At 38.2% G+C, this 26965-nt stretch overlaps 1 protein-coding gene across 4 annotated transcripts in view; it reads left to right on the top strand.

The window, feature by feature from the left end:
* cadm4 (cell adhesion molecule 4) overlaps positions 1-26965 on the top strand; it is a 149003-nt gene that overhangs the window by 84227 nt on the left and 37811 nt on the right. The window contains exon 1 of one of the 4 annotated variants that reach the window (XM_084386003.1): positions 19941-21289. The exons of 2 other annotated variants lie outside the window; for them this stretch is intronic. In XM_084386003.1, coding sequence (XP_084242129.1) covers positions 21208-21289 — 82 coding nt within the window. In that variant the 5' untranslated portion in view covers positions 19941-21207. Of the gene's footprint in view, positions 1-19940; positions 21290-26965 lie in introns of those variants that run through there. One more of the 4 variants, XM_084386001.1, reaches the window with a different exon arrangement.

Raw genomic sequence — 26965 nt, 5'->3', positions numbered from 1 at the left:
ATTATTAATTTTACTGTTTTAGCTTTTGAGATAAGTTTCTTAAGATTTTACCAGTTTTCTTAATGTAGAGTGTTCATTTATATGATAATAAATCAGACAACTAGAGGAAAAATAAACCCTGAATAGTTGAGATTTGACATTCTTTTGATTCGTGTTTAAGTGAAAGTGCAATAATTCTGATGAAATGTAAAAAGAACATTCTCAAGTGAAAACAGTTGATTTATTAATCGCAATTATATTTTTGAGAAAAATAATCATGATTATCAGTTTATCCCCCATTGTGCAGCCCTACTTGCTTGTCATTTCGACTTCTCAAAATTCAGTCTCATAATATTGTCACTTTTTTAAATGATTTAAAAAAATATATTTTTAAAATGGCACTAAACCGTAGTCGTAATTTCTATGTGAAGATAAATATTGTTTTTATTGCAATCATTCAAGTTAAATATTCATAAAATTAACTGTTCTAATCTAATCTAGATCTGATATTTAGACTCGGGTCCATTATTATTATTATTATTTTGTATTTTTTTTTCATTTCTGACATTTACTGACCTAACGTGTTTACATTAGTGCCTTCTGACTTGAGTTGGTACATTGTATTAGCGATTCTACAAAAAAGATCATCAACTTACTGCTGCGTTTGCCATTCTTAGAGAGGAGATTTGCAGATACAGAATGAGCAGCAATGTGATGGGGGCACATGTGAACCAGTCATGCAGAGAGGCACTGTGGGATGGTGGAGAGGTGACTGGAGGTCCGTGTTTTACAAATTGCTTCTAAAACTGAAGCAGGCAAAGGTTGAGTGAGAGATGTACAAACGAGAGAGAAAGCATCGGAGAGAGTACAGATTGCTTGCGCAGCAAGAGATGTTCTCTTTGTACTCCAGATCGCAGCGCGGGTGTGTAGCTGCCTCTCCGTCGGGCATCCCGCTGCCCGGTCCATCCCCGACGCCACGCGTGGGCAACAACACTTTATCACCAGCACGCACACGTGCTCGCGGAGTCTCAGCTTCCTGATGGTTTTCGTTCCAGCCCCCCTGCTATCTCTCTGCAACCGAAAAACCCATCTAGTGGTATTGGCAGTGCGCAACTCTATTCATTAAACAAAACAACTCAGACGCTGGGAGAGAATGAATCACAGCCTAACTACAGTGAGAGGTGAGGTATCGCACTGTAAGCGAAGCGTGCGAGCGCTCCCGCTGAACGCCTTCGTGTCAGAGATGGGCTGAAGCCCCACTGTGGTATCTGACAGGTCACAGAGGCCACACATCACTCGACACTAACCACCAGCCAGGTTAAACAAAGACTTGAATGCAGCAAGTTCCCCCTGACGACATGAAAACACACCAGCAGTCTTTTTCATCTCTCTCTCTGTTTGTCACCATCTTTTCCCTTTTGCTTTTGTCTTTTGAGCCCGTTTCCTCCTCTTGGCTCCTGTAGTTTCATTTGTTCCCACTAGAACGGATCTGGAGAGCTGACCGGGGGGCTTGGCGAACCGGCAGAGGAACCGCTGGCTCTCTAAACACTCTTCACACTTGCTGAGATTAGAAGGCTAATCAGGAAGCCCTTTCTCAGGCACCTGCGAGCCCCCTCCGGTAGATTGGGTTGTTTGTTGTTAGTTAGCTCCACATTAGGGGAAGTTAACTGCAATTACATTCGCCTGCCTGCGGGGGTCAGCCAGGTTGCTCCTTATTAACTCCAACTTTTTCAGTTGTTGTTTTTCCTCTCTCCTGCCTCCTTTTCACTCTTTTCCCTTTCTAGGTCGCATCAGAGACAACAATTAGGGAGAAAGAATAGGAGAAAGATGGGAGGAGAGTAGAAACATCTTTTGTGTGGCATATTGCGGGCGAACACAATGGCATCAGTGTGCTCGAGACCGGAGAAGGGCTTTCACGGCACACCAGCCACCCGAGCGCGGGGCAACGCGCTTATTCATCTTCGCTCTGGCGGTCGAGGGCTTTTGAATGGATGGAAAGAATGTGGGATGGCGTTTACAAAGGAGAAATATGTCGAAAATTTCAAGCTTTATTTTTTTCGAGTCTCTGCGTCGGCTTGTCTATGTATGTGGGTGTATGTGTGATGTATAATTGTATGTGTGAATGCATGGAAGGACAGAGAACAATGTGAACAATGTGAACAATTTGGGCCTGACATCTTCAGCAAGCTGCTTGTCAGAATAATCAAGACGCTTCAGATGCAAAGAGTATGAGCCAACAAACATAGACACTCACTGTGCTTGCAACATAAATGGAAATATCGTTGATCACAGAGTCACGGAGAAAGAAGCCAGAGACACAAACACACTTGATTATTCATGTCCCTCATCACTGGATGGTGACTCAACAATTACTCATCGGTGAGACACCGGTGCTCCCTTATGTTGTTCATTCAAGACAAATCCTCTCGGTCAAGCTACTGACCACCTTAAATGACCAGTTGAAGCCGTCGTAGTGCTGTTTTTTGAAGTAACTTGTAACAGACCAGCATCATCTATCTGAAAACAGCTGAGATGGTTGAATTGAATCTTTTCTCTGTTTTTTTTTGTGCTCTGTCTTTCTTCACCAGCTGTGAGCACTCGTGATGGCATGAAAAATGATAAATACACAGTTCAGCAACTCTTCATTGAGCCGAGTAGAACAGCTCAAGATGGCCTCCTCCCAGCCTTCTCTAATGGAAAAAAAAAAAACATATCTAGTCACAAGCATCTGTTGTGGTTTGTATTCTGGACCCCAGAATCAGATCCTGGTATGTTGGATACTAGTGATAAACTGATATGTCAGCCAGGCTGATTTTTGGCCCTTGTAGGACTACCGGAATTGGTCCTTCTGCCTAATGTAATTTCCAAAACCTACTGACAACCTTGCCAATGGGTAATGGACATTTGCTGATGTCAGAATTTTTATTTTATTTTAAATGAAATTTAAATGTTGTGTAAATTTGAGATATTGTGTGTGCACAATATATACAGTACAGGTCAAAAGTTTGGAAACATTACTATTTTTAATGTTTTTGAAAGAAGTTTCTTCTGCTCATCAAGCCTGCATTTATTTGATCAAAAATACAGGAAAAAAAATGTAATATTGTGATATATTATTACAATTTAAAATAATTGGTTTTCAATTTATTATAGGCTACTTTAAATTATCATTTATTTCTGTGATGCAAAGCTGAATTTTCAGGATCATTACTCCAGTCTATCACATGATCCTTTAGAAATCATTCTAATATGATGATTCATTATCAAAGTTGGAAACAGTTCTGCTGCTTAATATTTTTTCATAACCTGTGATACTTTTTTAGGATACCTTGATGAATAAAAAGTAAAAAAGTAAAAAAAAAGAAAAAAAAGAAGCAAATGTTTTAAAAATAGAAATCTTTTGTAACAACAATATACACTACTGGTCAGTAATTTGGGGTCAGTAATTTTTTTCTTTCTTTTTTTGAAATAAATCAATACTTTTATTCAGCAAGGATGTGTTAAATTGATAAAAAGTGATAGTAAAGAAGATTTATATTATTAGAACATATTTTTTTATTTTGAATAAATGCAGTTCTTTTTAACCTTTTATTCATCAAATATATTAGGCAGCAGAACTGTTTCCATCACTCATAATAAATCAGAATATTAGAATGATTTCTAAAGGATCATGTGATAGACTGGAGTAATGATGCTGAAAATTCAGCTTTGCATCACAGGAATAAATTATTTTTTAAAGTATATTCAAATAGAAAACTATTATTTTAAGTTGTAATAATATTTCACAATATTACTGTTTTTTTTTTCTGTTTTTTTTTTTTATCAAATAAACGCAGACTTGATAAGCATTAGAGACTTCTTTCAAAAATATAAAAAAATCGTAATGTTTCCAAACTTTTGACCTGTACTGTATGTGTATATATATATATATAATTCTATTAAAACGAATTAATTCTATATTTATTAATATTATTATTATTATTACATAAATAAAAAATATAGCATGTAAATTTGAGTTTAATTTACAAATAATGTAACTGTCACGGTTGGTGGCTGTAATGAAGCGCACGACGAAGGAGATACTTAAAATAAATCTTAAATCCACATTCTGAACAGAATACAGGAATCAATCAGAAACCATAGTGACAAACTGGCAGGGAACGGAGGACAACTGAACTAATTTGCAAACTGGAAAGCTAACCTAGAGAAACAGACATGAACAGAACAGGAGAAACCATGCAAAAACAAACTCAAAACGTGACTAACTCTGTATAATATTCAATTTAACAACATTTATGTATATGAATCAATATTAATGATATAATTATATTTCATTTGGAAATAAAAATGTACACAAAAAAATTATAATAATAATGTTGCTAAATGCTAATTTATTAAAGATATTGCTTTCCGTCATTACAAAACCCTAAAAGATGTTCTTAACTAAGTTTAATCAGCAAGACTAAACTTCAAAACTTCACCACAAACCAACCAGGAGTCAACCAACTTCACCACAAAGGCTACACTGGTCGACCTTTGCAGGTGAACACCATGGATATCCAGCAGATAGTCAACCAAACTGACACTAACCAGCATGGAGATTCATTCTGGTCTGAGTTTGTCTTGTCAGGAGTGTTCATACACAGTGCCTCATTTCTCCTTGGCTTAATCTCACTCTCCCCCTATTCCTAATGGATGTCCCCTTCTCACATCCATCTCTTTCTCTTGAATGCAGCATCATTACTGGAGCTCCGTATGAGTTTTCATTGACAGTCGGCTGCTGGGTTCAGCAATAACAGTGGTAACAGTTCAGGGCTCCTGAGGGCCCCAGTCTGAGTTTGAGAATGTGTGCTAAGCAGTATTGATTGTGCACAGAGACGAGCGAGCGTATTTCTCATCCTGCTGTGATTTCTCTGCCCCTGGTGCTCTTTGTCGTAGATATATGAGATCCTGTAAAGGTGCTGATGTGAAGCCTGACACGTAATTCAAATTTTCTCTGTGGCTCTGTGCGCTGTCTGCTGTTCAAGAAATCTATATATATGTATCGGATCGGGTCATGAGATAAAAAGTTGGTGTGGGTGAGCATGTGCGTTTGTGTGTTTCTACCTTGTCACCTCCTACCAGCTGCTGTCTTTCTATTTTTCTTTCGCTGTCCTCTGCCTGAACTCGTCGCTCGACATGGCCACTGCCTGACACCTCAGCCATACTAATGACAGCGAGGTGATGGAGACAGCGATAGAGGGGGCAGAGATGGGGTGAGGAGAAAACCGGAAGGAGACAGTGCACATTAGTGTGAAATTATGTTAGGAAATTAGGAAATTAGAGGTAAGCTAGGATTGGACTGAACTTTTATGTATGGAAACCAGTGCTAGTTGTCACATTTGTCAAAACCCATTTAAATTAGAACATTTTTTGTGAATTTTGTAAAAAAAAAAAAAAATCATTAAAATATTTTGCAGTTGATGTTGGATAAACATTTAGATTTAACTTAGAAGAAGATGACTTCTAGTGTTAGAAGATGGCAATGGTTTAATCATAAATATAATCTTTAGCAGATCTCAAAAGGACTATCTATTTTATATACTGCACATTTTAATGTTGTGATGCCTAAATGTGCTTTATTGAATAGAATGTGATTTTTTTTTTTTATACATTTTTTGACAAGTTACAAGAGACAAAATAGAGTAGAATAGCATTAGCCTACTGACCATACATTTTCTACATGTGTCAATTGACTGGTTCCATTGTGACGTCTAACCTTATAAACACTACTGTATATAAGGGAATTGATCAGAAAAGTTAAATTCAAGGCAACATGATGTATTCAGATTTTCAAGTTCTATTGTTAAAACTATGGTTTGAACTTGTTAGAGCAATTATTGTTAATAGACCTTACAGCAGTGCCATCTTTGATTTTACAAAAAGACATTAAATAGCAGTAGAACCCACGCTTTCATTCCCGTTTAAAATCAAAGATGGCACTGCTGTGGTGAGATAAACATCAACGATGCTTTGCCACAAGCATCATTGATGTTTATCTCACCACAGCAGTGCCATCTTTGATTTTAAACGGGAATGAAAGCGAGGCTGTGAGAGATGGACATACATATCTCCAGTGGGTACTACTGTTATTTAATGTGTTTTTGGATTGTTCTGCTGACAAATTATTGCAAAAATATCTTTCTGAGAAATTTCAGTAGACAAATAACCCCGGACAATATGATACATATATTGTTTATTGGATACTTGATGTTTAAAGTGTTTTGATCACTTTTGTGAAGGATCAATCATATACACCCACCTAAAGGATTATTAGGAACACCATACTAATACTGTGTTTGACCCCCTTTCGCCTTCAGAACTGCCTTAATTCTACGTGGCATTGATTCAACAAGGTGCTGAAAGCATTCTTTAGAAATGTTGGCCCATATTGATAGGATAGCATCTTGCAGTTGATGGAGATTTGTGGGATGCACATCCAGGGCACGAAGCTCCCGTTCCACCACATCCCAAAGATGCTCTATTGGGTTGAGATCTGGTGACTGGGGGGGCCATTTTAGTACAGTGAACTCATTGTCATGTTCAAGAAACCAATTTGAAATGATTCGAGCTTTGTGACATGGTGCATTATCCTGCTGGAAGTAGGTGGTCATAAAGGGATGGACATGGTCAGAAACAATGCTCAGGTAGGCCGTAGCATTTAAACGATGCCCCATTGGCACTAAGGGGCCTAAAGTGTGCCAAGAAAACATCCCCCACACCATTACACCACCACCACCAGCCTGCACAGTGGTAACAAGGCATGATGGATCCATGTTCTCATTCTGTTTACGCCAAATTCTGACTCTACCATCTGAATGTCTCAACAGAAATCGAGACTCATCAGACCAGGCAACATTTTTCCAGTCTTCAACTGTCCAATTTTGGTGAGCTCGTGCAAATTGTAGCCTCTTTTTCCTATTTGTAGTGGAGATGAGTGGTACCCGGTGGGGTCTTCTGCTGTTGTAGCCCATCCGCCTCAAGGTTGTGCGTGTTGTGGCTTCACAAATGCTTTGCTGCATACCTCGGTTGTAACGAGTGGTTATTTCAGTCAAAGTTGCTCTTCTATCAGCTTGAATCAGTCGGCCCAATCTCCTCTGACCTCTAGCATCAACAAGGCATTTTCGCCCACAGGACTGCCACATACTGGATGTTTTTCCCTTTTCACACCATTCTTTGTAAACCCTAGAAATGGTTGTGCGTGAAAATCCCAGTAACTGAGCAGATTGTGAAATACTCAGACCGGCCCGTCTGGCACCAACAACCATGCCACGCTCAAAATTGCTTAAATCACCTTTCTTTCCCATTCTGACATTCAGTTTGGAGTTCAGGAGATTGTCTTGACCAGGACCACAGCCCTAAATGCATTGAAACAACTGCCATGTGATTGGTTGATTAGATAATTGCATTAATGAGAAATTGAACAGGTGTTCCTAATAATCCTTTAGGTGAGTGTATATGATTGATAATCATATCAATCATATATTCAAATATATCTTGGATATAGTTTTAAAAAGTTTGTACATAGACCTCAACACTTGATACCCAATCCTCAAGAATGTAAGCAAATTAAAAAAGATAATATAACGACATAACAAATAATAATGACAAAACAACAACAAAAGCGTAAATGAAGTCAGCAAACAGTGAAATAATGTTCTTGTAACAGTAACCACATAATTTATTAATGCTGTAATACATGCTGAGACCTCACAAACACTTAACATTTCAGCAATATTCCTCAATATGAAATTCTTTGTTCAGACAAAGACAGCCCTGTTTGACTAGTTAAGACAACATTTGCCAGTTGTTCTAACGTGGGTTTAATGTAAAGTAGTAGAAGTAATTCACATTTATTATTTGCGACTCAAAAGGGCCAGTCAACTGGAAAATATGTAGTTACTTTTTTTTTACAGTGCAGTGCAAAAGTTCAATGCATGTTCAGTGATCTGAATATTTTTCCTGGACAATATTGGCAGAAATGTTCAACAGTTATTTGGTTGCCAAGGTATTAATATGTGCCTTTACATACACTGATCTTCAAATCTAAAACACCAAGCCCCAGTGTCCCCAAGGTCTCTCTCTTTTCTCTGTACTTGGAAGAAATAACCCCCCCAAAAAATAAGGAATGAAAATGTGTTGTAGATTATGCCCAGAGCCCTTGTATTTTCTGATCACAGTGGAACGACTCAGGGGACCGACTCACCTGATTGGCCGAGAGTGCTGGTGTGTGGCCGGAGCGCAGAGGCGTGTGTGCCTGCTGATAGGCAGTTGCTTGGCGACTGTGTGCTTTATGCTAAATGACATTACAGTCAGTGATTGATGCAGCCAGTGCCCAGCTGTGCATGAAGAAAGGAGAGAAAGAGGGATAGAGAAATGAGCAGACAAATGAGGAGAGAGAGAGAAAGTGAGAAGGGATTTGTCCGCCTGGCTCATGCTATAGAAGAGGTGTAATAACTATAATTACAGCACATTTTAACACATTAAACTAAGAGATTGATGCAACCTACAGCTAGGAGCTTGATTGATTCTGGGAGTGAGTATACATATAAATGTATGCGTGAGATAATTTAATAATAAAAACATAATGAAAGGATCTAAAAAAAGACGTGTTTGTGAGTTAAAATTTGCACGTAGGCCCTTTATATACAGAATTTTTTTTTTTTTTTTTTTTTCAAAATGGGGCAAACAAATGATAGTGTGTGTAGTAATAGTTTGGAGCTCTATATGTAGAAACAAGCTAATGAGGCTTGTGATTAATACACGCAAACGCAGACACAAAAATAGAAGTCTTTGGTGCAGAGAGATGCACACAGCCAAGATGTTGGGATAGTAGAGCAGAAGGAGAGATGTAGTGTGTGTGTGTGTGTGTGTGTGTGTTTGGAGGTGGGAGATAATAATGCTTTTGAACAGCCAAGATGGTCTGTGTTCTTGGCTGCTGACTATCTGATAGCAACAGCTTGAGTTTGACATGAAGCTCTGTAGTAAAAAATACGAGTGCATTATTTATTAGAGCACCTGTATGCTGAGGTCACCTTGCTAAGAAACTGTCCATCCTCTTAATGATGAAGTGAAGATTGGAATGAAATGGGTGGAGAGGAAAAGTAGATGATGAAACTGAAGTTAAAGTCAGAAGTGTTTAGTTCTGTGTTTATTTTTTTGAAGTACTTTTTGTTGTTGTTTAATGTGCGAGGCCAGAAATGTCCAAGTGTGTGGACATCATCTCTGTGCCATCAATTATTTCCTTCGCTTTTTTTTAACAATAAAAATAACTGCACAAATGTACTTTAATGCAGGTCTGTTGTGATGTCTGCTGTGCTGGAGGCTGTGGTTGTCAGCGCTCATCTATTATGAATAAATCATGAGAATTACTGCTTTATTTCAAATTGTTTTACTGTTTATGGTGTTTTTTTGTGTTGGTGGTGTTCTTTTGAGTTGTACGTCGTTTTGTGATGTTGGCGTAGACCACATCTCTGTCCTTAAATATTGTGGTTGAATGTCACCTTGATTGTGCTTTGTGTACATTATTGCTCTGCAGAGCTTTCATCTCTCAAAATATTATCTGCGTGACAAATATGTTGCCAATAATTTAACTTCTGGTGTGAGAGAGTAGTTCACTCAAAAAGCGTGACCAGAGATATCTGCGTTATGTAGAGTGAATACACTACTTTTCAGTATTAATGCATAAAAAAGTGACAGTAAAGACACTTATAATGTTACAAAAGATTTCTATTTCAAATAAATGCTGTCCTTTTGAACTTTGTATTCATTAAAAAATCCTGAAATGTATCAAAGTTTCCACAAAAATATTATCCAGAACAACTGTTTTCAACACTGATAATAAGAAATAATTTTTATTTGTTTTTAGCAGCAGCATATTATAATGATTTCTGAACTATCATGTGACATTGAAGACTAGAGTAATGATACTGACAATTAATTACATCTTAAAATATATCAAAATTGTAAAAACATGAATTTAAAATTGTAATAATATTTCACACTATTACTGTTTTTACTGTATTTTGATCAAATAAAAAAATATAAAACAATATCCCTGATATACCAAAACATGATAACAGTTATTTTATTTTATTTATGCATTTTCTGTTTTTCTCATTATTTCCGCACCATAAGTACATTTCAGCAGCTTCGAATGAGTGAACTAGACGTCAGTCTGTTTATACTAGTGCCACAGACAGAGACGGTTCTACTCGTACACCCAGGAATGAAAAAATAATAATTATAATAATACTCAATATAGTGGATGGAGCATTGCCTTACAGTTAAAACAGTCAGTTGCCTTTCTGAAAGAGTCATCGCAATATGTTGGCCCTGGCATAATGAATAAAACCTCACAGTTAAAAGAGCCAATACCTGTTTGTTTAAATAAATTAATGTTTATTTTTCAGTTTGTGCTTTCTGAGTTTAAGAAGCACAATTTATGCTACCATTGATGTCAAATGTTACTTATGTTGGTCTTTCTCCATGCAGATAGATAAGAGCTACTTCCATTTGGGCATTACAATATGGTCACCAAACTAATCCATGTCAGGGCTCCAGACTTACATCTGAGAGCAGTAGCCCTGTTGTCACTAAGTTCTACAGATAGTGGCGTGAGCACCTGATTTGGTAGCGCTGGGGTGATTTTTAGTCATAAAGTTAATTTAATCATGAAATTACTGTTGTTTTGCATTAATAAGTGCAATTACTAATAATATTACATGTTTGTTTATTGGAAATTTGACTGTAAAGAACTGAGCTTGAATTGAGATGCAGATCAAATTAACTTGTAGGAAAATTTTAATATTCTTCTCTTTTTAAATGTGCCATTGTTCTATAGTATCATACGGAACTGAACTGACCGACAGCTTCAGTGATTATAAAAGGAGTGCACTTTACTTGCTTTCTGTGCAATTCAGAAGTTTTAGTTTTTCATGAGACTTTTTGACTTCCTACCTTTTTCATATATTAGGGGGGGTGGAAATGGCTGTTATAGTGATAATGTCATGTCTTTTTTTTTTTTAAGTGTTTGTTTGCATCGAAGTGTTAGTTATCCTACATCTTTACATTTTTTGTTTTACAAATCATCACATAAAATTGGATAATGTTGCGAGTTTTGAAGTGCGGGAAAAAGTGTGAAGCACTTGAAAGCGCTTGAATTTCACACTCAAAAGGTTGTATGAACCCAGAGATGAATAATATAAAATAAAATAAAATATTTCTGCCACAATACCATGGTTACAGTTAGCATTGCTATATTAATTCTATAGAGAATGTTTTGTGGATTGAAAAGCCTTCCATAACTTGTTTGTTTATGGCACAACATTTCTCCTGGTTTCCATGAGTGCTAGGTGGGTGAAGTGAAGGGGTCTTAGGATATGTGAACATGAGGAACGGCACTACCTACACAACTCAAATAAAGCATTGCAGCAGGAGTATGAGAGCAAGAGCATCCTTCACAAATTCTGCCACAAAGGATTTGCAGCTTGGCCAAAAGAAGCACTTCATTACACGCCAAAATGTCTTGACTTGAGACAAATCATAAATAGTCTTCCACTTCCGAACTGGTGTACAGTTATCGGCCTGCGAGTACCTGTTCTCGAGCTCGCATTGCGCTGTCTGTTATTGTTCCGAGCTGATAAATTGCAGCACGGCTCAAACGAGTAGCGCAGTTTCGTTCTGTTTTCGTTCCATTTGCCATTTGATGTTTCTTATATGCTGCAGAAATGGCAGCTCTTATCAGTTGGCCAATGTGGTTGTGGCACCAGTGACCTCTAACAATATTTAGTTGCACCAGCAGGAAAAATGCAACCATTTGGTCACAATCTGGAGCCCTTTATGTGTATATGAACTACAAACACAAACACAGACTCTGTAGCACTATCAAATAATTACTATCTAATTGAACATCCTGACATGGCAACACAGTTTAACCATTGGCTCTTGGGTATGGAACTAATTGTTTGTCTAACCAAAAGCATAAGGAAGAGTAAACCTGTTTGAAAATTTCATGATTTCATTTGGTGCCACAGAAATGACACTGCACCTTTGAGGAAGGCAGCTTCCTATCTCTATGGTTTCTCTCTTGATCTGTAATCTACATAGACATCTGTCTCTCTCTCCCTCCGCCTCGCTCTTACACATCCAGTTCACACAAACACACACGATCTCATCTATTTTCATTACCAAATATGTTTCACCTGAACGCACACTGAGAGACTGATTAAAACTCTCACGTTTGAGCTTTTTAAAACAATGATTCAGGCATAACAGTTTTCATAAACATCTTATCACCCAGACACCCACTCTCTGTCTCTCTCTTTCTCATATACACACACACCGTCTTTGCCCATGGGCAGTACAGAACCATGGTAATTGAACTGACATACCTACAGTGTATTAATAAAAGTTTAATGTGGCTGGTGTGAATGAGAGAAGAGCTGAAGACATAAAGAAGACGAGAGAGAGAGAGAGAGAGAGAGAGAGTGAGTGAGAGAGGCAAGTTAGAAATGGGAGCAGCAGAGCAAATCAAAGCAAAATTAAATGGATTTGCATATTTCAATGAACGCCGTAGGTAGGCCTTTTAATTATTTCATTTTCCCTCAGCTCTCATTTCCTTACGTTTTCCTTTCAGTCATCAGTTGGCTTGGGCTGTTAAATATATGTACTTTAGCTGCTCCAGACTTATTTTTCTGACTGTTTCAGTGTCTCGCAGTTGTGCTAATTATGCATTTGCTGTTGTACTTCCTGTCCCACTGTCCCCAGCATCACTTGCGTTTCTTTTCATTTTGCTTTTGGGTCTCAGCCCACCTTTGTTCAGGTAATTTGTTTTTGGAAATTTTCCTCTTTCATTGAAACCTTCCCCTGAGTCTGTTGCCCATAATTTCATTTAATTCCGTTCTCAGTCTGTGGCCATGACTGCTCACACTGTTGACAAATCAATGAAGTGATGGTTATGTTATTCAATTTTCGACAAAGAAACAGCAAGGAGTATATGAAAATAAGTTTTAAATAATGTGGCACAAACCACATTCTAATTTGCCTAATTCGGTTTAGATGTGCTGGACACAATGGGATTGTAATGCTGTGTGTGATTTGAGTGTGTTTTTGTTTTTGCACATTACTGGCGAATATTTTGCACCAATAATGTGTCAAAAATAATATGCCAATATCTCAGGTTCCAGATTCACTAAGCAAGGAAGCTAGCTTTGGTTGAAATTGTGCAATAATACATGGTTAACATCACTAGTTCTGGATAAAAAATATACATTTTTATCCAAGCATTCCCAATATCAATTCTTAAAATTAAACAAATATATATATAGATTTTTGATGATTTGGGATTTTTATTTTATTTGTAATTTGGGTAAGTTTGTTTTAGTAGTTTTCTTTTTACGTTCCCAAAACTGATTGTTTACCTGAATTCTCGCTGAGACAGTCATTTTGACTTGTTTTTGAGTGTATATGGCTGTTTAAGCGCAATAAGCCGCAAAAAATAACTCAAATTAGGTAAACACGAACAGTTTGAGAGGCAGCTTTTTGAGTGAGAGGTGTGCGTCAACTAGCGGTCGGAGAGATATATTTTTGACAACTTACTGCAACTTAGTTTCAGGAAGTGAAAGTGTAGGCCTACTTGTACAGATTACACAAAAATCACTCAACTGCATAGTTTGAGCTGTATTGTTTTGTTTTTAAATGTATATTTTTATAATATATTACGTTGGAAGGTTCCAGTACACCACTTTTCATCAGCAGCGAGTGACCTGCTGAATCTTAAGTGGCAGGGGGGGGGTGAGGGGAATCATATTTTAACAACAGCAGTGAATGTATGTTTGCAGTCTGTATTGAATCTGGTTCAATAAAAAGACTAAGGTATGTACCAAAATAATGGCAAGAAATATCAAGATGTCTTTGCAGGCTGCATGTAAAAACAATAAAACCAGTATTATCTAACGACGAAGCAAATGACTCTTATGAACTGGTTCTTTGTTGTGAATCTAAAAGTAAAGCCCTAAACAAATGACTCTTATGAGCCGGTTCTTATACAGCATAGTTCATTGGTTAGATAGGTTAGTGGTTTACATCAGCCTGAAACACTATGGACAGTATAACCGAAATATACCCAACTGATTTAGAATCATATCCAGGGAAATTGAATTGAATCAGAAAATCTATATCGATACCCAGTTGTACTATAGTTATCTCTAGTGTAAACAAATCTAAGAGAGACAAAAGGTCTATTAAAAATAGCTCAGTGACAATCACACCTTTTCTGACAACTCTTTAATGCAATACAGCGTTTACAGAAGCCTTATTCTTACAGTGCTGTCTGTATTTCTGTATCTCTGAGAATGGAGAGATATTCTGTGCGTCTGTGTCAAACGTCTCTGACAGTTAGGTTGCATTAAGAAAATCGGTATTCAGCGTCTCTGACAGTGACGACATATTCAGCCATTTCATAATCTCATTGAAGATTAATGCCATTGAAGCCCAGTGGCATTGCAACTTGTATCATGGTTTGGTTTTATTCTGTCAGTGTTCCAAGGCCATTTATATTTTGTTTTTGTAATTTGATTTGCTTTGATTTGTATTGGGTCAGAGGAGATGTTTCTCATGAACCCAAAAGAAGAAATTAGATTTAAGACACAGCTCTACCAGAACATTTCACCACATTTAGATTCACATCATGTATATTTTATTCTGGACGGTGTACATCTAAATAGTTGTTCTATTTTTACATTGACTATCCAGTCTGGTTTTGTCTGCATGAATTTGACTATGGGTAATATCACAAAATAAACAAGATGACCACAGTCCAGATGCAAAACTGGAGTTTTGATTTATCCTGAAGCGATTTATTTATTTATTTGCCTACTTATTTATTTTCTTTTGTTCATTTGCTGATTTCCAGTTGCTTATTTTTTATGTATTGATTCATTTATTTATGTAAAAATACTGTAAAAAGGGTTTTTGAAGGTGCCTGTCCATAATATATGACCCTTTTACTGAACGGATTTCTCATTTTAGATTCATAGTGCACATTCACAATAGCAATAAGATCCCTCTCCATTATTTTTCTTCGTAATTTAATTGGAATTGGAATTTAATTATGCAAGTTGAATAATGAACTCATTTTAATCACTCTAATACTCTCAAGTATGGATAGGTCTAGAAGAACAACTCTTGATTAATTTTGATTACAGTTACTTCCCATGATTCCTCATCCCACTCCTCTGTCTCGTTTTAACACGATCATGTGCTCCGTCTCTCGCCATTCTCTTCCAGACACCTCCGTCATCTCCATCCTCACCGCATAAATGTCAAATTAAACAGCTTCTTTTTCGTATTGCACTCTCTTTCTCACTCTGTTGCCCTCTCTCCTACTTTTCCCAGCATGCTGGCTTGTGTAAAAGGTTGTTATGTGAGTTAGGTGTTAATTGGTTGCTGAAGTCCATTAATATTCTCCTTGCGACTTTGCTCGTCAAGAGCCAAGCGGGGAAAACTGATGAGTGTGTGATTTTCCTCTAGAGAGAGAAAGAGAGTGAGTGCGCGAGGGAGAGAATGAGAGAGTGATGGAGAGTGAGGAAGAAAGAGCAAGGTTCAAAGCCCCGCTGTAAGGTCACTGGCACAGAAGAAGAAAAAAAAAAGTAGAGTTATTTAGAAAGAAAGAGACAGAGCGACAGCCTAAGAAGTCGAAGAGAGAAAGAGAGTGAGATAGAGAGAGAAACACTGTGTTGATAAAGAGCCACTAAAGGGCACTATTCAGAGAGGAACAGAAAAGGAAGATTATGTTATCATATGGAAAAAAATAGTTCCTTTGTGGGCTGATAGATAACTGGCAGAATGGGGACGAGATGAGAAGGGATGAGGAAAACAGAGATGATCACGTTCCCGCTCTCCTGTTTCTTTTGATAAACAACATACAGCACTGCTCAATAGACTCTGATCCCGGTGAGAAACAGCACATGATGACGCTCTTAGAACCTACAAGAACACGATTCCTGTGGACCAACTTTATTCGAGTGTGTTTGTATCTCTGCACGTGTGTGTTAATACTAGGTGAAAGGAGCAATGCTAACTTGACCGTTCTTTGAATAGACATGTTATAAACCAAATCAAGTCTCTTAGACTTTGATTTGGCTTTGTTGTGACAACTAATATCAAATATCAATTGAATATGTATCAAAATGATCAAAATTCAATTAGTTTTAGTATTGGTGTGGATGCCGTGTTTTGATGTTGCAAAGCAGAGTAGCTTATATTTACAGTACATTTAGTCATTTAGCAGATGTTTTTATCTGAACAAACTTACAAATGAGCAACATCACAAGCAATTTATCATATTAATAATGTCGCTTTTCCAGTAACAAGCTGCTGGGGAATAAGTAGCGGCGTAGCGTGTCAGAACAGCTATATCATATTTGTCACACTGAATCGCACATGCAGCTTTACAGCCTAGTGAGCTGAGGCAATGATCAAATGATAATCAATCCGATTCGTTTTATTGAATCATTTGGGCGGTTCATGCAAATGAATTGGTTGGAACAGAAATGAGTCACTGATTTGTGTGTCTGTGCAGCACTTTGCACGTTGTATATTTTTGTATTTATTTATTATTTATTACCGTTTTTAAAGAAATGAATATTAACCAAGGATGCATTCAGTTGATCAAAAGTTACAGTTAAGATTTAAAAAAAAATATTAAGCAGCTCAACTGCTTTCAACATTGATAATAATAAGAAATGTTTCTTGAGCACCAAATCAGCATATTAGAAGGATTTCTGAAGGATCATGTGACACTGAAGACTAAAAAATTGTAAATACATTAAAATAGAAAACGGTTGTTTTAAATGGTAATATTTCACAGTATTAAAAGCAGCTGTAGTGAGCGTAAGAGATTTCCTTCAAAACCATTAAAATATCTCAGACCCCAATCTTTTAAATGGTAAAATATTTATTTATTTTAAAATACTATTCATGACTATGTGCATCAAGCAATCAAGTTGGATTTGATATTATGGTCAGAACGTACATTAGTAATATAATTTCTAGAAAAATATTCACACACACACATGATATTATTTGAAAAAATAATAGTAGCTCTGCAAGCACATCAGATTTTTTTTTTCAGTAAAAGCTTTAGCTTCATTATAATGGATACGATTTGGAACGTTTGGTTCAGAATGGGTGTTATAGTGTTGTTGCCCTTAGTGGAGTATTTTAGCTGTTCAGTGCTGTAAACAGCCTGTGTGGAGGGTGACTGGGGTTAGTTAGTCTCTAAGTGCCTTAATAGCGTTCCACAAACTGAGACTTTTGGCAGGACTTGGATTTCTGTTTCGTCTGTGTTTTCGTTGCGAGTCGACTGTGTGCGTGTGCCTCCGGGTTTGCGCGTGTGTTTGTATAAAGGGTGATAATTGTGCTCATAGGTTTAGAGTCCGTGTGAGGTTTTAATGAGAAGAGCTCACAGGAAGCTGTCTGATTGAGTAATGGCTGCCGGCTTGGCATAAAAGCCTGGCACTGACAAACAACAAGACTCAGAAGGAAAGAGAGAACGAAAGAGGGCCAAGAAAGTCTTCCATACACACACACACACACTCAGGGCCATGCACACTCACTTCACTCTCTCTCGCTCTTACTCTACGCCCTCCTTCTCCTCCAAGAGACTTGAATTCACCACCCCCCCACCCACACGCATTATTACATAGCCTGAAGGACAAAACGCAAATTTAATCTGTGATAAGCAGAACATAGGATCAGCGCATCAAAAATATCCTGCACCTTTTCTGCTGATGCACCAGGATTCTTGCACCCACGGACTCCCACCTTCCCACCTGCAGCCTAAGGCTTTCCTGGACTGAACCGTTTGTGCTGGATTAAGTTTTAAGTGCTTTAATGTCTACGGTATCACAAGCAGTCAGAGTGTGTATGAATCATGCGCGAGTTTTAAACATTACCCTCGTGCAACTGTTAACTCGTGTCCCATAAGTGCTTTGGCAACATTTGGTCTGCTGTGGTGTCAATGGATAAAAAAAATTATTGGGATGCAAATGAGGATAGAGGAACAGGAAGATGTCTTGCGCTGCCATACAACTGTAATGAATACACTCACGGCCGCATCAGCAGTAATAGAGCGTAATAATAAGGGTGAGAAGATGAAATTAAATGACATCTTTGCTTCAACAAAAGTGACTTTTTTATGCAGATGGACTTGACTGTGCAGAGATGTAGTAGTCATCCAGAAAAGTAATAAACTAGTTAGCGTTTTCCAGGGGTGTGCAGCGAAAACATGTTTTATATTAAGCTAAAAATGCCTTTAGGTTTCAAACTTTTTAGGGGGACGGGTGGATGGATGGGTGGATGGATAGGTAGATAGGTAGGTGGATGGTGGATCGGAGGGTGGATGGATAGATGGATTGATGATCGATTGGTCAGTAGGTGGGAAGGTTGATGGATGGTGCTCTTGTCCAACAAATGACAACATTTAATAACGTTTTTTACTCCAAACTCACTTTATAACGACAGTTGAGCATCTTTCTGTGAGATGATGTGGCTTCTTACACAGAGTAAGGCACACATCATATTGTTTCATAGTATTCTACAGTGAGAAAGGCAATGTCGATTAGCATTGAAGTATAAATATACTTTATCATGAAAATTACCAGAGAAAGGCTTAAAAAACTCAGATAAACCATATATTGTCGTAGTCGTGTGTTTATTAATCATGTTTAATCAATTAAAGCGTTTCAATCTTCTATTTAGGAACAGCAAATAAACTGGAATGACGTGCATTAAGGCCCTGATATACTCACGGCGAAGTTCTTCTTCATTCTTCGTTTTTGTATAAAACGAAGTTCGAAATGATATACTGTTGTCGAACATCTCACCTACCTATTATGTAATCGCCTCGGACCAATGGTAGTAAAAAGGTGTTTACCAGCCGATGCGAACTTTTCCGGAAAGTTCGCTTTGACAAGCTGTTTCGAACTCCCAAAACGAACTTCGTTTTGACCTGATTTTGTTCTAAATGACGTCACATCAGTTCGTTCTTCGATTTCGCTTGAATTATATTGGGGCCTTTACAGTACTTCTGCGGGGCATATTTGGAGTTTCTGCACGAGAGCGCCATCTGGCTTTCAGATGGAGCAGCATTTACTTCTGTTCACAGAGCCGTGCTGCACTGACAAGCTCCGCATAAAATAATCACAGCCTTTGCCAAATCGCGTGCGGTTTAGTTTAGTTTAGGTTGATGAACGGAGGCATGGGTAGGTTGGTAGGTAAGTAGATGAATGGATGTGTGGGAGGATAGGTGGATAGTTGGATGGTGGGTGGATGGATGGATAGGCGGATTAATTGATAGATAGGGTGATAGCTGGATGGATATATTTTTTTATTTTGTGGACCAAGGTGGAATAACTCAGAATGCAGAACCTGAGTTGAATTTCTTTGAATGAATCTACTAATTGACTAGTCTGTACACATTCACACAATCTTACTTTCCTCTCCCACAGTCCCCTGTGCACACACTGGATACTGTTCATACATGAATACACACAGACTCACGCATTTATGCGCACATTGCGTAGTATAATACAGAATGTACAGCACATCACAAAATAAGCCTCATTCATTTAGAATGGCCCCTCGTGACCTGGTGAACACTCTCTGTGTGCCAGACAGATAAAGACCGATCAGAAAGAAGCTGATGACCCAGAGAGCTTAGCAAGACAAAACAAACTGTAGAAGAAAGACTGAAAGACAGTGAAGCTCACTGACTGACTGACTGACTGTTTTGCTTTCTGAATGAGTTCTATTGTGGACTCATAGAACCCTGCCCTTTTCCAAAATAACGATATGTGGGATATGCATCTGGCAGTACGCACACACTCAAGTATAAAAGGGTCCTCCCAAATTTTGTCTTTGCAGTTTCAAGAGAGGTTATACAAACATTAAGCAGATAACTCAATGAGTTTTGGACTACAAGTAGAAGATGTGAACTAAGTTTGAAGGAATTAAAGGACCATCCACAAAAGGACAGATCAAGAAAGGAGAGGAGAGGTGGATTAACTTTGACCCGACCTTAGTGGAAGTAGGAAAGTTGCGTGACGACTTTTGGGGAAAATCGAATGGAATCAGGCAGTTACCTGAGGCTCAGATCTGGAGTTCTGCTCCCACACAGAGAATATCAGCCTTGCCAATTACTGTGTGTGTGTTAGTGAGGATCCTGGCTGTGCTCAGTATCACAGTGTGCTTGGAACACTAGTATGAACTGCTGTTCTTGGCTTTAAGATACCTGTGCAGAGGCACATGGTGTGATAACGCGTAGCTCTTTGTTAAGGATCAAGCTTCTGAACTTCTGCTTTTCGGTGCTATAGAGCAGAACCTTTTAATATTTCAGTCTCAACTTCAATTCCATGTTGGATTGGTTATAGAGTTGCTTATAGAACACAAAAACATTGTTTGGCGCCTACAGCCGTTGTTGAGCACAGCCCTTTCTTAAGTTGCGCAAATGTGGTTGTTTCATTTCTTGCAGTTTAAATACTCAGTGAGAATCTGGTGAAAACAGTTGGCAGACTAGATAGCGCATTGATTTATGATTGTTTCAACGAACCAGACTGTGTTTGCCTTTGTCTTTCTGGCACGAGGTGCGTAAAATGACGAGGTGAATCTCAGCAGGCTCTGCCTCATCACGAATGAGAAAAACAAACTTAGGTGTGAGGAGAAAAACAAGATTAGCGAAAGCTTTTGTGGGATCCAAATCTGTGATGTGGTTAGCCGGATACCGTTTCAGATATAAACACAACAGCCTGCATAACAAGTATGATATTTAAAAAAGAATTCTTAATAAGTGTTTTGCAACATTTAAACTTGAGTGCTAATAAGTGGCTTGACGGTGAAGTTAAGTGTGGAAATTGCCACACGATACGAGTTTCTTTTTATTCTTGAACGTGGAGATCAGATTGTTTTAATTAGCCGCCTTCGGTTGGTTATTAGCGCATGCGATATTAGTTGCTTGAGGATTAAAACGCAGCCGCTAAAGTGATTCCGTTAACACTGCACTTAAGGAGCACTGGTGTTTAGTGTAGTAATTTTGCTGCGGTTTCAGCTGTCTGCTGTGTAGCGTGTGCTGAATTGTGCAGTCATCAGCCACAGAGGACTCATTGATCAGCTACCGAGTCTCAATACACAATGACACCAGGCCAGCGATCTCTCCTCCTCTCCTCCGCTCCATCCCTCCTGCTGCGGTCACTCGTTCTGCTCTCCCTCTGCCGTGAGTCGTCACATTTCTTGCTTTACTTCTCCATCGGTCTCGTTTCTCTCTGTAATTTCTCAGCACACCTTGAAATGAATCTTTCTCCCTCTGTCTGTAACCTTATGAAACTCGTAGCTATACTTTCATTTCTCTTCATCTTTCTCATCTCAGTGTCGGCCTCTCCCTCTCTCTTTATTTTCGACAGTCCCCATCTCCTCAGACACTTCTCTCTGTCCTTCTCTCTCACTACGCCTTAAAGGAAGATAATTTATGAGAGGGAGGGAAGAGATGTGCATGTGAAGAGAAAAGAGGATATGGGGAGAAGAGAATGGAGGAAGAGACAGCTGGCAGATTTATGATTGAAGGATCAGAGAGGAGTGTGGACCAAAGGCAAAAAGATAGAAAATAGTGGTGTCATGTATCTTTTCCCTTCTCTTTTTTAAATGGGCACTAGTGGAAGTCTTGACTCACTTGATGCCCCAGGCGAGAAAATACATTAAACAAGCGTTTTTTTTTTTTTGTTTTTTTTTTTTAACAAATTACCAGTTCAATATGTAAATGCTAGATACAATAGATTGTTTAGCATGCATAGCATTTCAAATCCCGACCTTACAAGCTCTTGAAATAAAGCAAGCAAAATTGCAGCAGGACTTGACAGCTAGTGATCAACTTGCATTTACATTGTTGGGAAAGATTTGACATTTCGATAATGACTCAGTTTTTGGAGCGACGTGAGGGTGGGTAGATGATGATGATAGAATTTGCTGTACTTGATTTGAATTTAAACTGCTGCAAAGTTTTAGACAAACACTTTGCTTCTTAATTATCAATTAACCAAATAATGTTTTTGGAGGTTTAATTGTAAACATGTTCATTTTTCCTGTTTTTACATTTAGATTATCCTAGATTATCTAATGCTCACTAAAACACCAATAATTTAAATCACTATTACATGTAATCTTTATCCAATCTCAATATTGTTGTGAAGTCAAATTTGCTTGCATTTATAACAATTTATTTATTTATTTATTTTAGACAAAATGGTATATCATTTTAGTTAATCTTCCATAACGTTAATCATTATATTCTTATGGTAATTATCATCTTTTTGGTGTCACAATTTCAGTCTCAAACCCTTGAAATATTTCAGATTATGCACTACTTCTAGGTCACTAATCAAATACATTTTTGACGTTGGCATGTGAACTCCTTTATACAGAAAGTCAGATGTTCTTGAATTGACCAGATTTAGAATAAGGCCCTATTTGGACAGTAGTTGTTTCTGATGGGGACATCTGTACAAATAAATTTCCATGGCTCCTCAGTGATAAAACACATGCATTTGGAGTTCTTCTCTTCGCAGTTTAATAATAGGAAAAAAAATAATTTCCTATTTATTTATTTGTTATTTATTTAAAGTCCTATTTAGTAATGGGAAAATCCATGCACTATGTGGACTAAATTGTTTTCTTGCATTTTATCAGCAAAATGTTGGATGTCATTTTAAGAAATATGGAAATTTGAAAAAAATAAGTTAATGCTACCTCTTTACTACTTGATCGACTAGTAAAATTATTATTCGTGCAAGCCCTCATTAATATAAATATAACTTGTGTAACAAATTAGATGAATGTCGGCAGAGAGGAAGGCGGAACATGAAGTAAAGAAGAGTAGTGGCGTGTGGAAAACTCGAGCAGAGAACAAGGCGGTCTTGTAGAAAGATAGAAAGAGAGGAGAGTGGTAAAACAAGAGCCTGAAGTTTAGAGGGAATTGTTAATAGAACCATTAAAATGAGCAGAACACTGGGGAGGAAGGAAACTGCAGTGTAACAGAGGGGAGAACGGGATGAAACGAGCAAGAATACAGGCTCTGTAGGGACACAGAAAGGCAAGAATGAAAGAAGGAGCTATGACAGTGGATTTATAGAGGATAACCTCAAATTCACTCTGGGACTTTTGCAGTTAAAGAGAACACGCATTCAAGAGAAACCTCAAGGAAAGCTGAGATTGGCCATTTTATGGTGTAATTGCTGTTTTTCCCTGAGTATTTGCTCAGCAAGGTCATTGTTGTTCCATTTCTCGGTGACTCACTACCTCAGGTTGAGATGACAGTCTGTCTATACTTCAGACTTCCTTCTGTGTTTTCCTCTGCCTTTTAATAACATCACATCTGGGGCGCTGGGCCTCATTGTCAGCAAGAGCAAAAGTCTACAGTCCATGCTGAAAGTCTAATTCAAACATGAAATAAAGATGTAAAATGAATCAAAGAAAACATGTTGGAGCGCTGCGTGCTGGAAGTACCTTTGTTACATGATCATTAGGTTTAACACAAACTTGTGGAGTTCATGCAGCCCGAGTTCATGCTGTCATTGAAGCAAAAGTGGGTCTTAACAATACTAAGTCATTCTGAAAGTCAATAAATTAATTTTTCAGTTCAACATTTCACTCAAACCGTTATGCTGTTAATATAATTTGTAGTGGAGAAAAAAGTATTAAATTAGAAAAATGCTAAATAGAAGCAATTTCAGTGGTCTCAGGCATTTTAATCCTGCTGTATATTCATAACCTCAGCAACAAAAAGCCATTCTCTGCAACTGTGTGTGTGTGTGTGTGTGTGTGTGTGAGAAAGAGAGAGAGAGAGAGAGAGAGAGAATGGGTCTTTAGCCTTGGCAGAATATGCTGTTATGTAATTCTCGCCAATAAAGCATTTTTTTTTCTTTTGCAGTTGAATGTGAGATGCTGCTGGGGATGTGAGCCAGGATGACAGGATGAGTGTGTGTATGTGAGGAATTGTGAAGGTCTGGATTTCTGCGCTGGCTGTAGGCTAACTCTCCCAGGCTAGCCTGGTGTAATTGCCCTGTAAATTTCCCGTAAGCCCCCATTGTTATGCCCGACTGTAAATGTCTCTGCAGCACCTCGAAACAGAATGTCAGGAACACGCGGGGGTCTCCACACTGCTCTGAAAACGCAGAAATGTCCACACGCACATAAAGAAACAGAGGATATCTGGGACAGAATAAATGGATGGTTTGAGGGAGAAAGAGAGGGATGAAATGTGAGGAGTGAGGAGAGAGTGATATGACTGAAATATGGTGATGGAACAGAGGGGTGTAAAACATGAAGGTCAAAAGAAAGAGAGTGCAGCGGTTACAGCTCGAGGAAGAGATAAGGGTGGACATGAGCGAGATATCACTGATGAAACAGGGAATGAAAGAATAAACATCATAAACAGACAATGAAAATGTTTGGAGCTTCAGGACACTTTAAAAGTGAATACTTTTCTTGTTTTACTTATTTTCTTTTTTAAGTAATAGTTTTCCCAAAAATGAAAATGATGTCATAATTACTCACCCTCATGTTGTTTCACACCATTATGACTTGCTGTGCAACAGTAGAAGACATTTTGAAGAATGTTGGGGTCCAAGCAACATTAGACCCCATTGACTTTTATTGTATGGACCAAAAAAAAAAAAAACTGTTCTGTTGATCAGTTGGTTAGCTCTTTACTCTTTGTGATGTGCATTTCTCATAGAAGACACGATGAAGCACTTCATATTGAACAGATTAAAGAAAATGAAGGAAACAGTTGTACAATATAGTTAAGGCAATATGTGCATATTTACTCTGATTCTCTTCACTGTATGCACATAATAAAATTACACAACCCGGTCTCTTTTTGTTAAATGTCAGTTTTAATGATCAATAATAGCCATTATAAAAGAACGAGTAGTCTAAAAGGTATAAGAAGCTGTGCAATAAGAAATAAAGCAAACGATTCAATCAAACACACAAGTCAGCTCTCTATTAGGCTAGAACGTTAAAGTTAAATAGCCTGAACATATAAAGTTATGAAACTTCACTTTAGCCAAAACGATTTGCCAGGGAACAAAGATTAATGAGACCAAAGATCTCTGTTAGATATACACACGAACAAATTATATCTCGTGTTTTACCAATAGACTATAGACATCAGAGCCAACGGCAAATGTCAGAAGGACTAGCCGAGGAAAGGTTGTTCCAGGCGGGGTTAATGAGTGCTGAGCGCCCGTTGATCGCCTGGATCTCACAACTCCGAAAACGTCAGATCAAATTGTCTAATAGGCGCTATATATAAACTACATTCTCGCCTGAAAAACTCTTAAAACTAAATTTTGTGGCACAATAACTGCAGTATTATACGCTGGTTTTCTGCTTTGCTAATTGACGCTTGCTGGTTGGTGCGAGATGCATTCTGGGATCCCTGGCTGTCTCAAGTCCGCACAAGTCACCTCTCGATGCATCCTCGATAAAAGGCGGATCAAGAACACATCTGGGGATTTGAACTGTTCTTGGCTAGATGTGAACTTTGCATTGGAACAGTACTTGGGCAGCGACTGATGACGTTTCACATTTCCACAAGAACACAAGTACTGACAAGAACACGTATTGAGAAACGGCCAGTAACTTTTTACTAATGTTGTCGTTGTGGGCTTATTTTGACACCTAGTGGTGTGGATGAAGCGGATTAGATTTCACAAGTAAAAATGTCCAGTAACAGAGGTTGCAGGACTAAATTGAGTATTATTCAGCTGGTCATGTGATCTCAAAATGGTGGCCCTCAGGTAAACCTACTCCATATAAATAAAACGACAACTAAAATGTCTGAAGTATTTTTCTCTGTCTGTGTAGTTCTTTGTGTAAAACTATTTAATGAGGGAAAAATTACTGTGTGAACTTTCGATCTAATTAGCCAATTATTACAATGATGGCAGATTTTTAGTCACAGCAGTTTGACATTTCCAGTTCAGTCAAGACGTTTACTTAAAATAATTAGGTATAATATTTAAGTAAATGCATTCAGGAAATCCATTTGCATGTCCTTCATTATTTTTTAAGTTCAACGAACTGCTCATTTTGTACAGTTCCGCTTTAGAATAAGGATACAGACAAGAGAGAGAATATAGAAAAGCAAGAACATGGATGTAATTAGACGAGTGGAACAAAGAGACAAGAGATGGATGTTCAGTCCATTTTCTCCTCTGTTCGCTTTTTGCGTGTCCTTTTCACTCCCGCCTTCCCTTTTTTCCCCCGCTCCTTCTCTCTCTCGCCCGCCTGGACAAAGCTGGATGATTATACTGCGAGCCTGAGCTGCAGAACAAATCACATTTCTGAAGGGGAGAGATGGAAATAAACAGGCCTCTTGCTGGAGAGATAGCACAGAGAGAGTGAGAGAAACACGAAAGAGATGATGAGGAATTCATGGTGGGAAGATAAAGAGGAGGAAAGTTAAGGAAATGTAAAGTAGGGGAGAGACGCAGAGGAAAAGTTAGGCAAGGTAACGAAAAAACCCCCCAGAGGAAACAAGTGACGGATGGAGCAAGTTACAGAGGAAAAGGGAGCATAGTGTGAGGGTTATGGGGCTGAAGACAAGAAAAGCGAGGGGAAAATGAAGGAAGGAGACGGGTTTGATGTTAAAGAGAAGGTGGGGGAGCCTGTGTAGGTGTGAAAGCGAAAGGGAATGAGATTAGTGAGGAAAAGCAGACGGTATGAGAGGGAATTATGAGTTTTAGAGAGGAGCAGAAAGCGACGAAAAGAAAAGAACAGAGAAAAGAAGGGCAGGGGATAGAAATGTGCCGGATTGGAGAAGAGACAAGGTGCTGAGGGAAACGGAACTGCATGGGGAAGACCAGGAATAAACGAGTGACAGATTGAGATA

This window comes from Rutilus rutilus (assembly GCF_951802725.1).
Source record: "Rutilus rutilus genome assembly, chromosome: 17".
Taxonomy (NCBI): domain Eukaryota; kingdom Metazoa; phylum Chordata; class Actinopteri; order Cypriniformes; family Leuciscidae; genus Rutilus; species Rutilus rutilus.
Note: the sequence above shows the minus strand (reverse complement) of the source record. Positions and strands in the feature narration are given on the sequence as shown.